The sequence below is a fragment of the Suncus etruscus genome, chromosome 12 (assembly GCF_024139225.1).
Source record: "Suncus etruscus isolate mSunEtr1 chromosome 12, mSunEtr1.pri.cur, whole genome shotgun sequence".
Classification (NCBI taxonomy): Eukaryota; Metazoa; Chordata; class Mammalia; order Eulipotyphla; family Soricidae; genus Suncus; species Suncus etruscus.
Genome location: NC_064859.1, coordinates 92,124,821 through 92,140,405, shown reverse-complemented (window position 1 = coordinate 92,140,405; position 15,585 = coordinate 92,124,821). Strand labels below are relative to the sequence as shown.

General features: G+C 48.0%; 1 protein-coding gene across 1 annotated transcript; it reads left to right on the top strand.

Moving 5' to 3' along the window:
• The first annotated feature begins 438 nt into the window (after positions 1 to 438).
• Positions 439 to 14,349, top strand: SUPT7L (SPT7 like, STAGA complex subunit gamma). Its single transcript, XM_049784205.1, has 5 exons — positions 439 to 494; positions 1,815 to 2,477; positions 7,765 to 8,089; positions 10,701 to 10,938; positions 13,334 to 14,349. The coding sequence occupies exons 2-5, from the start codon at positions 2,065 to 2,067 to the stop codon at positions 13,594 to 13,596; spliced, it is 1,239 nt and encodes a 412-aa protein (XP_049640162.1). The 5' UTR covers positions 439 to 494; positions 1,815 to 2,064; the 3' UTR covers positions 13,597 to 14,349.
• The last annotated feature ends 1,236 nt before the right edge of the window (positions 14,350 to 15,585 follow it).

The following is a 15,585-nucleotide window of genomic DNA, read 5'->3' as shown; positions in this document are numbered from 1 at the left end:
AAATATTCACTTCCGGCTCCGACGTTCCGCCCCTCAGTTTCTCGTTGGGGGTACGCACGGTTTAAGAGCTGCTCCCTCACGTCGCCTAGAGTGACGTAGAGGCGATTACCGCGGGAATTTATAAGCAAAGAACCCGGCGGAAAAGGGTGGCGGGGGAACTTCCGGGATGGGGGACGTCTTTCGAGGTTGCAACTGAGGGCGGGACTTCCTGTCCCGGCGCCAGAAGTGTCAGGTGTACTGTTGGAGTTCCTGGCACCGCCTGCAAGGCCCGGAGCATTCCCTGGGACCTTCACAAACCCGACGCTGGGGAGCTGCAGCGCAGTCCTGGGATACGGCTGCGAGGAGTGGAATCTTTCGGCTGCTTCAGCCTCTTCTGATCCGGCCTTTGCACGCGCCCCAGAACTCGAGGTTAACGCTTTGCTGAGCTCACCCAAAGGATTTGGAGCATTGCAGGACCTATACCTGGGCCCTCTTTTCTTGCTGCTTGCTTTTCGGTGAAGTTAGGCCAGAGGGGATTTGGATGGGGTGGATGGGTGTGTCGGCTGCTTTATTAATTTGTTTGATTACTCTTTCTCTCTTTGCAAGACCAACTATAGAGGCAGGATCTTGTAGTTAAGAGAGAATCCTCTATTTGGGCCTGCCTAGGCCTACCGCGTCTTGCATCAAAATAAAATAAAGAGCTGACTCTAAATTTGCACACCCCTCCACCCCTGCATCTAACAACAACTTAGGACTCATGTTTATCATCTGGAAAATGAGACAGTTATAATGAGTTTATCATCTGGAAAATGAGACAGTTATAGTGCTCATAGAGTCATTGGAAGAATTACCAGTAAAGATTTAAGCCCTCATTAAATTAAACTACTCCCAAACCAAGTAGTATGGCCGGCAGAGGTGGTCCGGGCCTACTCCCAGCTCATTGCTTCAGGGATCACTTCTGGGAGTGCTTGGGAGATGTCCTTTGACACATTTCTGGGAGTATTTTGTATTTCTGGGAGACCTCTTTGGGAGTATTTTGATACATTTATTGTGGATAAGTAGGGAAAAGATTAGAGTTTAAGATAGGGAAGAGTGGCTTTTCTGTTTTAAGTTGAGCATAGAAACCTTTACATCGGTCCAGTGGAAAATCTATTTACCACTAATCTCAATGGTCTTGAGAAATCAAATTCTAGTATATATAAATGGCTCAAAGGACTAGAGTGCTTGCTTTATGGGTTCATCACCAGCACAATGGGGCCCTTCAAGCAGCGCTGGGAGTGCCCCACCAAATAAAGATAATCTGAGAAATATTTCAGGTTTGACTTAATGTTTCAAATTTATCAAACATATCTAGCTTTGCCAGGATTGGCCAAGACAAATAGTTCTAGTAAAAAATTACTGGGGCCACATGGAAAACACAGATACTATTGTAGCTTGTGTCCACTGATAATGGGTCACAATTTGTATTTCAGCTCACTGAGAATCTTTGTGTGTGACTGTTGTTGGGTTACACCTTATTTTATCCAAAACAAAGATCTTCTCTGGTTGTTTTGTATCTGTTTGTTTGCAACTTGGCTTCACCCAAAACAGATCCCCGGTTTACTACCCCATCCAGGGTTGATAACTGCACTCAATAAAAAAAAGGTAGTTCTGGCAGACAGAGGGCTCGATACTAGGGAGAAGACTGCCAAATATGTGTTTCACCCTCTGCCTGGTTTGTATTATTTCACACACACCCTTATTCAGACTCGTTCACCTGGGCTTGGAGATATGGTGTGGAGGGTGATTTTGTAACTGTGATAACCAGCCACTGTCCCTTCTGTTCTCTGCTTTAGGAAGAACATCTTTAGTCCAACAATGTTGGGGCCACTGCTCTCTTGAACAGTCAACGTTTTCTGTTATCAGTTGGATGGAACGACTTCCGATTTTCCACTCCAGACACCTTCACTCTGTCATTGCTTGAGATCTAAAGACATTCCTTTGAGGGACTTAGCGATTTTGGAGTATTTGTCTATTGATACTGCCAGGATTGGACACTGACTTCTCTCCATTAAACGATAAATCTCTTCCTTGCTTCCTCCGAAGATGTTGAGGTATTGGGGAGAGATCCCCATCTCATCTAGCCAGGCCAACAGGAGCTCTTTCGACTTGCTCCCCAGGGAGTCCCGGCTGGTAGAAGTACATGACCCACCCCTGCACCAACCTTCAGCTCAAAAGCCCAAACCGCCCACTATGCTGGATGTGCCCTCGGAGCCCTGCAGCCTGACCATCCACACCATCCAGCTCATCCAGCACAACCGGCAGCTGCGCAGCCTCATCGCTGCGGCACAGGCCCAGGGTCAGCAGCAGGCCGAGGGCGTCCAGCCCGAAGAGAGCGAACCTCTCCCGCCATGTCCCAGTTCACCACCGCTGCCCGATGACCTTCTGCCTCTGGACTGTAAGAACCCCAATGCCCCCTTCCAGATTCGCCACAGTGACCCCGAGAGTGACTTTTACCGGTAAGGCAAGGCTATAGGATATGGGAGAAGTGGGGAAGGGAAAATAAAGGAAAAGCTGGTTAGCAAATTTTGTTTGTTTTGTTTTGGGGTCACACCTGGCAGCGCTCAGGGGTTACTCCTAGCTCTGCAGGATTGTTGATCCAAATGGGATGCCGGGATTCAAACTGGGGTCCTTCCTATATTGGCCACATGCTGTACTATCACTCTGGCCCCCAACTTTTGTTTTTGTTTGATTTTGTGCTCAGGTACTGTTCCCAGCTTAGCTCTCCAGGGCTGCTACCGGAAGTGCCCAAGAGGAACAGGTGTCAGGGGTCAAGTTCTGGACTGTGCTTTAAAGCATGTGCCCAAGTCTCTTAAGCATCTCCCCAGCTGTTTTATTTGTTTTGTTTGGGTTCAGTTGGTTTTGGAAGGAGGCCACTCAAGGCAGCGCTTAGGGCTTCCTGGATCTGAATTCGGGGATCCTTCTGGCTTGGAATTGAGCTTGTTCAGTTCAGCCACATGCAAGGCTTGCCCCCTTACCTCCTTACCCCCTGGACTATCTCTCCAGCCCCCTTGATGTTTTTGTTAGTTTGTTTGGTTGGTTGGTTTTGGGGGTCATACCCAGCGGTTCTCAGGGATTACTTACTCCTGGCTCTCCACTCAGAAATCGCTCCTGATTGGCTCGGGGGACCATATGGGATGCTGGGATTTGAACCACTGTCCATCCTGGGTCAGCTGCATGCAAGGCAGACATCCTACCTATGTGCTTGCTATCTCTCCAGCCCCTTGATGTTTATTTCTAAGTGAAGCAACATTGCATTACAACTAAGAGTTTATTTTGTTTGAAGCTGTACCTGGCAGTTCTAGGGCTTCCTCCAGGCTTTGTGCTCAGGGATCACTCCTGCTGAGTCTTGAGAGACTCACTGTAGTGTTGAGGATAGAACCTGATTGGCTGTCTGAAATGCAAGTACCTTTCCTGCTGTGCTGTCTCCCCAACCCAACCCCAATTGATCTAATCACATTCAGTTTTCAGGTGCTCATCCTTCACCCCCTCCCAGAACTGCTAAGTGAATTATAGTAGCTGTTATGGAACATTGTGATTAAGTGGGTGTCGAGCTCCTGCCCTCTGTATGGCATGAATGCCCATCCTTGGTGCAAGGGTGGACCAGGACAAAATAATTTTAATACTCTATTTTATTTTATTAATTAATTAATTAATTTCAATTACAGCTGGGTTTTATTTTATTTTATTTTTATTGAAACCATTGTGATTTACCAAGTCCTCCATAGTTGGGTTCAGACATACAATGAATCAGGGCCAATCCCACCACCAGTGTCAACTTTCCTCTACCAATGTTCCCCTGGGCCCTAGCCTACCAATATAACAGGCCCATTTTAAGTTTAAATTGTTAAAGTTTGGGTTTCTTGGGGGCATGAGAGATAGGGAACATTTGCCTTGCACGCAGCCAATCCAGGACGGAATCCCAACAGCCCATATGATCCCGTATGCTCACTAGGAGCGATTTCTGAGTGCAGAGCCAGGAGTAACCCCTGAGCACCGCAGGGTGTGACCCCTTCAAAAAAAAAGTTTGGGGTCTCTTGATTCCATTGTTGTTGTCTTTGGCTTGAATATTTACTTCTGTCTTTTTTCTTTGGGGGGGGGGGCACACCCGGCATTGCTCAGGGGTTACTCCTGGCTGTCTGCTCAGAAATAGCTCCTGGCAGGCACGGGGGACCATATGGGACACTGGGATTCGAACCAACCACCTTTGGTCCTGGATCAGCTGCTTGCAAGGCAAACACTGCTGTGCTATCTCTCCGGGCCCCTACTTCTGTCTTTTTTAACACTGCCAGTATACCTGAGACCACTTGGCCTGTGACCCACAGCCTTTTATATTTATTTCTCCTTTTCCACTCAGTTTCTTTCTTTCTTCTCGCTATACTTTGGAGCCAACAGTACTCAAAACATACCATTTAGACTTTTGTGTTTCTCAAGGCCCTTATTCTAATTACCACATATAAGTGATATTTTTCTTCAGATTTACTTCATTTGTTTTTGTTTTTGTTTTTGGGCCACACCCGGCGGTGCTCAGGGGTTACTCCTGGCTGTCTGCTCAGAAATAGCTCCTGGCAGGCACGGGGGACCATATGGGACACCGGGATTTGAACCAACCACCTTTGGTCCTGGATCAGCTGCTTGCAAGGCAAACGCCGCTGTGCTATCTCTCCGGGCCCAGATTTACTTCATTTAACATAACATCTTCCATCCATATTGCTGCAAATTGAATGATCGCATCATTTCTCTTTTAAATATTTAGTTCTGTCAAAGGGGATCAGAAAATAGATGGGACATTCCAGAAGATAGCTCAATTACTAGGAAGAGTTTTGTTTGTTTGTTTGTTTGTTTGGCTACACCCAGTGGTTCTCAGTAGTTATTCCTGTCTCTGTGCTCAGAAATTATTCCTGACAGGCTTGGGTGGACATATGGGATGCCGGGATCAGACCGGGATTGGCCATGTGCAAGGCAAATGCCCTACCTGCTGTACTATTGCTCTGGCCTCTTGAATTTTTTTTTTTTTTTTTTTTTTGGTTTTTGGGCCACACCCGGTGACGCTCAGGGGTTACTCCTGGCTATGCGCTCAGAAGTCGCTCCTGGCTTGGGGGACCATATGGGACGCCGGGGGATCGAACCGCGGTCCGTCCGAGGCTAGCGCAGGCAAGGCAGGCACCTTACCTTTAGCGCCACCGCCCGGCCCCATTGAATTTTTAAAATTAAAAAAAAATTTTTTAAGCAAAGGATAACTTTATGAATTTGTTTTCCTAGAGATACTAAGGCTTCTGCATGGAATTGACTATAGAGTGATGGCATTGTGAAGGACATGGGAGCTACAGTTGGAAGCTTTTCCTTCAGCTCTTTAGCATATGATAACAAAATTGTTCATGATTGAGTCCTAATCTTAGGATGTACACCACCCTTCCCCAGTGCACATTTCCCGCCACCAATGTCCCCAGTTTCCCTCCCACCTACCTTCCTCTGCCTGCCTCTGAGGCTGGCATTTTGTTGTTGTTGTTGTTGTTGTTTGGGTCACACCCAACAGTGCTCAGGGGTTACTTTAGGCTCTATGCTCAGAAATCACCCCCGGCAGGCTCGGGGGACCTTATGGGATGCTGGGATACGAACCACATTTGCATGTAAGGCAAATGCGTTTACCACTGTGCTATCTCTCTGGCCCTTGAGGCTGGCATTTTACCTCTCTCTCTTTTTTTTTTTTTTTTTTATTTTTGGTTTTTGGGCCACACCCGGCAGTGCTCAGGGGTTACTCCTGGCTGTCTGCTCAGAAATAGCTCCTGCCAGGCACAGGGGACCATATGGGACACCGGGATTCGAACCAACCATCTTTGGTCCTGGATCGGCTGCTTGCAAAGCAAACGCCGCTGTGCTAACTCTCCAGGCCCTCTCTCTTTTCTTTTTTGATACACTGAGTTGCACTATTGCTAATGAAGAAGTTCCATGCATATCATTTTATCCCCTTTCAGAATCCAGTTCTTGTCCAGAGTGATCATTCACAATTATCATTGTCACAGTTCAGTACTGTTCAGTACCCTAACTGCACTCTCTACTCTTTGTGATAAGCTTCCTACCATCGACTGGTCCTCTTCTCTATTATTTCTGGATATTATTACCGCACTATCTTCTGTTTTTCTTTTATCCCACAAATGAGTGAGATTATTCTATGTCTATCCCTCTTCCTCATTTTTTTTTGGGCCACACCCAAAAAAAGTCACACCCAGTGACTCTCAGGGGTTACTCCTGGCTATGCACTCAGGCTTGGGGGACCATATGAGATGCCAAGGATTGAACCCAGTTCCGCCCTGGGTCAGCCACATGTAAGGCAAATGCCCTACCGCTGTGCTATCGCTTCAGCCCCTCCCTCTCCCCCATTTAACTCAGCATAATAGACTCCATATTCATATAAGCAAATTTCATGACTTGATTTTTTTCTTAACAGCTGTGTAGTATTCCACTGTGTAGATGTACCACAGTTTCTTTAGCTACTCATCTGTTCTTTGGGTTGTTTCCGAATTCTGGCTCTTGTGAATAATAGTGCTACTGTGAATGTAGGAGTGCAGCGGGCTTTTTCTGCATAGTGATCCAAACCACTTTTGGCAAGTCAACCCATCTGCACCTCTGTTCCCTGAGGTGTGCCCAGCAGGAAAGATGGTGTTAAACTATAGAACCCATTTCACAGCATAGCACAGGAGAGAAAACCATTTTATGCTGTTCATGTTTTTAATTTTGTAAAATTGAATTACTTTAAAATTTTACTTCACTACTCCAATATAGTGAGTAGTCTGTTGTCATTCTATAGGAATTTCTAATTGGGGACCGAATTTCAGAATTTATCCCTCCACGTTTGAAAAGTATTGTAGTGATGAATTATAGCACCATTGGGGCCAAAGCACAATGGGGATGGTGTTTGCATTGCATGTGGCTGACTGGGGTTTGATCTCTGGCATCCCATAGGGTCCCCTGAGCACCGCCAGGAATAACACCTGAGCATTGCAGAATGTGACTCATAAACAAAACCAAAAAAAAAAATCGGGGGGGCCGGGCGGTGGTGCTAAAGGTAAGGTGCCTGCCTTGCCTGTGCTAGCCTTGGATGGACCGCGGTTCGATCCCCCGGTGTCCCATATGGTCCCCCAAGCCAGGAGCAACTTCTGAGTGCATAGCCAGGAGTAACCCCTGAGCGTTACTGGGTGTGGCCCAAAAAAAAAAAAATCAGAGCACCATTGAATACTGTCTGAACTCTGTTCAAATTGACCCCATCTTAAGAGTGATCACGGTTAGTTGGTACAAGTAGCAAACTCCAGGGGCCAGAGCAGTGGCACAGCAGTAGGGCATCTGCGTTGCACATGGCTGATCTAAGGCAGACCGCAGTTTGATCCCTCAGCGTCCCATATAGTTCCTCAAGCCAGGAGCAATTTCTGAGCACATATCCAGGAGTAACCCCTGCGCATCACTGGCTGTGGCCCAAAAACCCAAAAGAAAAGCAAATTCCTTCCATTAGATACTTTTATATACTTCATTAGAGACCAGAGCTGTCTATTATTCAGCTCGGGCAGAGTCAGGAGTAGAAATTCAACTTTGACTATTCTGATAGCAGCGAGATTAAACTGGGCTCCATAAACTAAATAGCACCCCTCCTAGAAAGCTGGATTATTGGTCTAAGTGAAATTTTTAAAGTTGGGGAGACAGGCTCGCTCCCCTCTTTGCAACAGCACTGACCTGCTTCCGTGTCTCCCTCAGCGGGAAAGGGGAGCCTGTGATGGAACTCAGCTGGCACTCGTGCCGGCAGCTCCTCTACCAGGCAGTGGCCACCGTCCTGGCACATGCAGGCTTCGAGTGCGCCAATGAAAGTGTCCTGGAGACCTTGACTGATGTGGCACACGAGTACTGCCTCAAGTTCACCAAGCTGCTGCGCTTCGCTGTGGACCGGGAGGCCCGGCTGGGACAGACGCCCTTCCCGGATGTGCTCGAGCAGGTCTTCCACGAAGCGGGCATTGGCAGTGTGCTCTCGTTGCAGAACTTCTGGCAGCACCGCATCAAGGACTACCACAGCTACATGCTGCAGGTGAGGTGACCATACGGGAACAGCGGGGCCTTCAGCAGAGGTTGCCCCCAGGCAGAGCACTGAGGCCCTGAGACCTTAACTTTGTGAAAAAATAATCTTCTTAGAAGACTTAGCACTGTAGTGATGATGGTCAGCAGGGTGGGCATTGGTCTTGTATGTAGCCCTCCTGGGTTCAAGTCCCAACATCCTATATGGCCCCCCAAGCCCTACTGGATTGAATCCTGAGTGCAGAGACAAGAGTAACTTATGAGCGGGTGTGGCCCAAAAGCAAATAAAAAGGAGAGAAGGGGGAGCTGGAGTGGTGGCACAAGAGGTAAGGCGTTTGTTTACCTTGCATGTGCTAACCTAGGATGGACCACGGTTTCATCCCCCGGTGTCCCATATGGTCCCCCAAGGCAGGGGCGATTTTGAACGCATAGCCAGGAGTAACTCCTGAGCATCACTGGGTGTGGCCCAAAAACAAAAACAAAACAAAATGGAGAGAGAGAAGGAACACTTAATCTGCTATCCTCAGGATCCTGGCTGCGTCCATCAGCCTCATCAGGACCCAGCCAGACTCAGGAGCCTCTGAGAGTCGGTGAACGGCCTAAAGATGCTCCTTCCTCTGGAAGAATTTGCAGGCAGAGGCCAGGGACTTAGCTCAGTAGTGCAGCACTTGCCTTGCAAGTGCAAAGCCCTTGGGTTTAACCCTCAGCAGAAGGAATAAAGAAAGACTAAAGGGGCCAGAGCGATAGCACAGTGGCAAGGCATTTGCCTTGTAAGCGGCCAAACTGGGGTGAACCTGGGTTTGATCCCCATCATCACATATGGTCCCCCAAGCCTGCCAGGAGTGATTTCTGAGTGCAGAGCCAATAGTAACCCGAGCGCCACCAGATATGGCGCAAAAACTAAAAGGAAAAGAAAAGAAATTGCAGGCATGTTGGTCATCACAGTTGGCCTGCTGCAGTCAATGGATGTTTGGTGAGCGATGCCTTCCACAAAGTCAGGCATGTAGGGTGTGTCGGTTAGCGACCCCTGCCCCCAACTTGACATGCTGTCTTGAGGCGGCAATAGAAACCAGGTAAACAAATAATGATGAGACTGCTTCTATCTGTGCTTAAGTTTAGAAGAGACAAAGTGGGTTGAGGTGATGCTACCTATGGAGAGAAACTTAGGGTGAGGGGTTGGGGGGGCAACTGTTTTATTTGGGGGGGGGGCAACTGTTTTAGCTTTGAATCAAAATGATCTAATCTCTTCAGCCCTTCCAGCCTAAGCTACTCATTTGTTCATCCTCTCAGTTTTCCCAAGTCCAAATATGGCTGGAATTCTTACCCCCAACACCAAAGTCTTTGCGAAGTGATCCAGATCTCATTGTTAGAGTAAATATGGTGACTATTAGTTTTAGAGCTGAAGGTGTGAGCTTTTGTACCAAATCTATTTCTAAGTTTATCTGGAATTTCATTAGCTTTTTTTTTTTCCTTTTGGTTTTTTGGACCACACCTGGTGACACTCTGGGGTTACTCCTGGCTATGCGCTCAGAAATCGCTCCTGGCTTGGGGGAACGTATGGGACGCCAGTGGATCAAACCGCGGTCAGTCCTAGGTCAGCAGGCATGCAAGGCAAATGCCCTACCACTGCGCCACCACTCTGGCCTCTTCATTAGCTTTTTTTTTTTTTTCATTCTTCCTGCATATTTTATTTATTATTTATTTATATATTGGTTTTTTTTGGGTCAGACCCAGTGGCACTCAGGGATTACTCTTGGCTCTGCACTCAAAAATTGCTCCTGGCTCAAGGTACCATATGGGATGCAAGGGATTAAACTTGCCATCTATCCTAGGTCAGCTGTGTGAGAGGCAAATACCCTACCCCTATACTACCACTCCAGCCCTTTTATTTATTGATTGATTTTCGTTTTGGGCCACACCTGGTGCTATTCAGGGGCTACTTCTGACTCTCTGATAAGGAATAACTACTGGCAGTGCACAGGGGAGGACACTAGGGATGCTGGGATTGAACCCAGGTCAGCCGTGTGCAAGGAAAGCACCCTATTGCTTTGGCCCTGTACATTGTAATTGTGACACACACACCTCTGTCAGAGAAATTTTCTTTGCTTTTTATTTTGTGTATTTTGAGCCCATATTCCTGACTACTTGCTCAAGGATCATTCTTGGCAGGCTCAGGGGACCATTGAGGTGCTGGGGATCGAATTTGTGCCAGGTAAATGCCTACCCACTGTGCTCTTATTGTGACCCTAAATTTTATGTGTCTTTTTTTTTTTTTTTTTTTGGTTTTTGGTTTTTGGGTCACACCCGGCAGTGCTCAGGGGTTACTCCTGGCTGTCTGCTCAGAAATAGCTCCTGGCAGGCACGGGGGACCATATGGGACACCGGGATTCGAACCAACCACCTTTGGTCCTGGATCGGCTGCTTGCAAGGCAAACGCTGCCGCTGTGCTATCTCTCCGGGCCCATTTTATGTGTCTTTTAACGCTCAACTCTGCAAACTCAATGTCTTCAAGCCCTTTCGTTGGACCCATATTTCTATTGTGTTGTCTTTTCCTGGGTACAACACCTCACCAGCCCACTTGCTGTTCATGGTCCTTGACAACCTGAACTCTCACCTGCCAACAGATCAGCAAGCAACTCTCAGAAGAGTATGAGAGGATCGTCCACCCTGAGAAGGCCGCCGAGGACACAAAGCCAGTGAAGATCAAGGAGGAGCCCGTGAGCGACATCCCCTTTCCTGTCAGCGAGGAGGTGGAAGCTGACCTGGCCCCTGGAGACCAGTCCCTGCCCATGGGGGTGCTGGGTGCACCCAGTGAGCGCTTCCCCTCGAACCTGGAGGTGGAGGCTTCACCTCAGGCTTCAAGTAAGCAGCAACAGCAGCAGGCGTGCTGTATGGAGTGCTGGGAGGGCTCTGCCTATCTTGGTACCCTTTGCCCTCTGGGGTTAAGTCTCCAGAGATAGCAGATCAGAATTGGGTGCACAGGCAAAGAGAGGGTCGGAAAGCCAAGAGACACTGGCACTTTATCTTGGTGATTTGTTGGGTTTTCTGGTGACTGAATTCACATCCAGGGCCTCCCACACCTGAGCCTCAATCCCATGACACTAACTCTGTCTTTGTAACTGGTGGAGTGAGGCCATTTCAGTGAGTTTGTATGTCTGTTTGAATTTAGTACTTAACTGGTTGAGCTCAGAAATTCCTTCCAGCATGTGGCTCAGCCATTGTTCCCAACTTTGGGGGACCTTATGGTGCTAGAGATCAGACCTAAGCCTCTTGAATAGTGTTAGCCCTTTGAGCTGTCCCCCCGATTCCTGCTGAGGGCATAGATGCAATATGGGTACTCCTGCTAATTTCCTCACTAATTCAGCTATCCCAGCAGGCTGGGTATGTCTGTTCCTTCCTTCGGTGTTCTCAGTTTGGTGTCCCTGGTGCTTGGTCTCAGCCAGACAAATTGTAGCTTGACAGGAATAGCAGTAACTCGAGGATATTTGGATATGGAGTTACCCAAAGTAACCCAGCTAATGGGAATGGAAAAGGATTGAACTAGATCTACTCAGTTCTGGGCCAGAGACAGTAGTACAGTGGGGAGGGCATTTACCTAGCATGCAGTGACCCAGTTTTGATCCCTGTCATCCCATATGGTCCCGCTAAGCACTGCCAGGAATAATTCCTGAGTTCAGAGCCAGGAGTGTGGCCCAAAGACAAACAAACAAATGAAAAAGAACTATCCAGTTCCTGCCAGCTGGCCTCCTCCAGGGTCTCTGGTTTCTTTAGGAACCAGGAGTCTTGAAGTTGACTAGATTAGTATCTTCAGCCAGCAGCCTGCTGTCAATCTGAGTGCGAAAGGTTGAAAATATCTGGGTCAGGGGCTGGAGAGATAGCATGGCGGATGTGGAAGGATGGTGGTTCGAATCCGGCATCCCATATGGTCCCCCGAGCCTGCCAAGGGCAATTTCTGAGCATAGAGCCAGGAGTAACCCCTATGCACTGCCGGCTGTGACCCCCCTCCCCCCAAAAAAATATCTGGGTCAGGCTCCTAGGGGGTAGCCTAGAAGGCTGGAGCACATACATAGCATAGCACATCCAAGATCTCAAGTTTAATCGCATCATCACATCCCCTCTCAGTCCCTAGCATCACCAAGTGTGAACCCAGTACCACTCGGCTCAAGTAACATTGCACCACCAGGCCTGGTTGCTAACAGCCCAGCTTAGTTTTATCAAGTATCTTTCAGAGTGGTCCCCAGACACCCCCCACCCCCAAACATGGCTTGGAGGCTCATGCTCCAAAAAAGGAATTCACTCATTTACACATACAAATAAGTCTGAAAACTCACTCCTTTACAAAGTGTCTGTGGATAAATACACAAATGACACGAGCAGATCCTTGCATGTGTTTTCTGAAAAATCAGTGTGACCTAGAGAACCTTCACCCTGGAAAAAGTCGTAGCCTAGACCAGTGCTGTGAGACACTAAGAGACAGGCAGGTCCAAGCGGGAACTAGAAGACCCGGAAAGTGCCACCAAAAGTTTTGTAGCGATTGTTCATTTCTCCAGAAAGAGGACCAGGGCCTCTGACCAAAGCAGGTAAACGAAACAGCTCCCACAAACAGGAAGAAAGAAAAATGGAACTTAACAGCGGTACCAGGTTCAGAGCTAAACCTGCCTTTGGGCTGAGACACACTCTTCACATAATAGTTTCACTTCCCCGATTAGGGAATGAGAGAGGAGGGTAGCATGATGAAAAGAGATGGAGGAAGGATAGAGTTGAGACTTTTGGGTTTGGAGCACTAGCACAAAGGGAAGGGCACTTGTCTTGAATGCAGTCCACTTGGGTTCAATCCCCAGTGTCCTAAAAGGTCCTCAAGTCCCCCCAGGAGTAATCCCTCGGTGCAGAGCCAAGTGTGACCCAAAAACCAGAGATGGGACTCTTTTTTTTTTGTGTGTGTGTGTGTTTTTGGGCCACACCCGGTAATGCTCAGGGGTTACTCCTGGCTATGCGCTCAGAAGTCGCTCCTGGCTTGGGGGTCCATATGGGACATCGGGGGATCGAACCGCGGTCCATCCAAGGCTAGCGCAGGCAAGGCAGGCACCTTACCTCTAGCGCCACTGCCCGGCCCCCAGAGATGGGACTCTTAAATTCTATATTAGCTGCCGTTTCCAGCCAAAGGCAAAACTTAGATGCAAAGGCTGATCTTGGTTGGGATGTTCACTGCATGGAGCTCCAGATATGGGCTGCTTAGCCCTATGTTTTTCCTTTCTAGGTACAGAGGTCAATGCTTCTCCTCTTTGGAATTTGGCCCATGTGAAAATGGAGCCTCAAGAAAGCGAAGAAGGGGCCGTCGCAGGGCATGGTGTGCTGGGCAGCGATGTCTTTGAGGAGCCCATGTCGGGCATGAGTGAAGCTGGCATCCCCCAGAGCCCAGAGGACTCAGACAGCAGCTACGGGTCCCACTCCACTGACAGCCTCATGGGGTCCTCGCCGGTCTTCAACCAGCGCTGCAAGAAGAGGATAAGGAAAATATGAAAAGCGAATGTTTGTTTTCTGCCCGGACCTAGAACTGAAAACTAGAGTGTATTCGAATTTGTTTCCCGAAAGAGTCACTTGAATTTCAGACACTTGAATCTCAGGGTCTCCTGATTTCAGTAGACACAGACTTCACAAGATAAACACATGTTTGCTTGTTCCTTTTGCCTCTGGATTTTTATGAAAGGCCATAGCCGCCACCTTCACGAGTAGGGTAGATGGAGCTGCTGGCGTGGTCCTTGGGAGACCAGAGCACTGTTGTGACTACTCCCCAACTCTAATATGACGAGATGCATCACTTAGCATCTCTAGAGCCATTTCTCTTGTCCGCCTGAGACTGGCAGGCAGTTTGTGAAGACTGGCGTGTTATCAAACCCACCTGCTGAGACCAGATGGAAGTTTGGCTCACTTACCTCGTTTTGTTGTGGGGTCACAATTACTGGGGTTCGCGCACTGCCAACTAACTGGAAGTAGCTGAATCCTCACAGCTACTCAGTGGTTTTTTTTTTTTAAACCGGTTTTGCCTTCCAGGTTATGAGAGCTCAAAGGGCTGGAGCTCAGGCTGAGAAATCTCGGGATACAGGGCTTCCTCCCCAGCACTGCATGGCTCTTGTGTACCTCTGTGTTTGGTCCCCCGAGTGCTGTAGGGGAGGCCTAGAAAATCTGAATCACTGGGCCGGGTTATGGCTCAGAAGCAAAATGTGACCTTGCACATATGAGACCTGGTTTAACCAACTTGGCACCACCAAAAAAAATAAATAAACCTTATCCTCCTTCATTGAAGTCTTTTTTGTTTGTTTGTTTTTGGTTTTTGGGTCACACCCGGCATCGCTCAGGGGTTACTCCTGGCTGTATGCTCAGAAATTGCACCTGGCAGGCTCGGGGGACCATACGGGATGCCGGGATTCAAACCACTGTCGTTCTGCATGAAAGGTAAACGCCTTACCTCCATGCTATCTTTCCGGCCCCAAAAAAAATTTTTTTTAATTTTTTTTTTGGGGGGCCACACCTGGTGACACTCAGGGGTTACTCCTGGCTATGCACTCAGAAGTTGCTCCTGGCTTGGGGGACCATATGGGACACCGGGGGATGGAACCGCGGTCTGTCCAAGGCTAGCGCAAGCAAGGCAGGCACCTTACCTCTAGCACCACTGCCCGGCCCCAAAAAATTTATTTTTAAAGAAATATATTACAGAAGTTGAGATTCTTTTTTATTTTATTTATTTATTTTTGGTTTTTGGTTTTTGGGTCACACCTGGCAGGAGCTCAGGGGTAACTCCTGGCTCTATGCTCAGAAATCACTCCTGGCAGACTCGGGGACCATATGGGATGCTGGGATTTGAACCACTGACATTCTGCATAAAAGGCAAACGCTTTACATCCATGCTATCTTTCCGGCCCCAATCCTTGTTCATTGAAGTCTTTTATAACATCCAATCTGGAAAAGGGAAAAGGCTTGAGAGATAGTGGGGAGTGGAGAGGAAGAAGGGGGAAAAGTTTTTTGCCTTGCATGTAGCAACCCTAGTTCACTCCTCAGCACTACATATGGTCCCCTGAGCACAGCCAGGCCCACAGCAAAAAAAAAAATAAATAAAAAAAAAAATAATAATAATAATAAAGTATCAGGCATATATGCTGCCTGGTTACATGTGCCTGAGCACTGTAAGGAATCTGTGCTGTTAAATCCTTTGTTGGGTGTTTGTGAATCCACGGACAGTCCCCAGAATGAGAAATTACTTCCCGTCCCCTTGGCCCCTTTCGGGGGGAGAGCTTGTTAATATTTATTCGCAGCAAATAATAATCCACACAGACAAGAAGGTTAGGGTGTAAAAGATTGGGCAAAGAGAGAGAGTCCTCTTGCAGCCTACAACCAGCTCTTGCAAAAGACCCCTCTTCCCTGTCCATCAAGCTATTTATTGCCAATTCCACAGCGCCCCCACCTGGAAGGTCTAGGTGAGGCAATAGTCACGGAACAATCCTAAGGAAATAT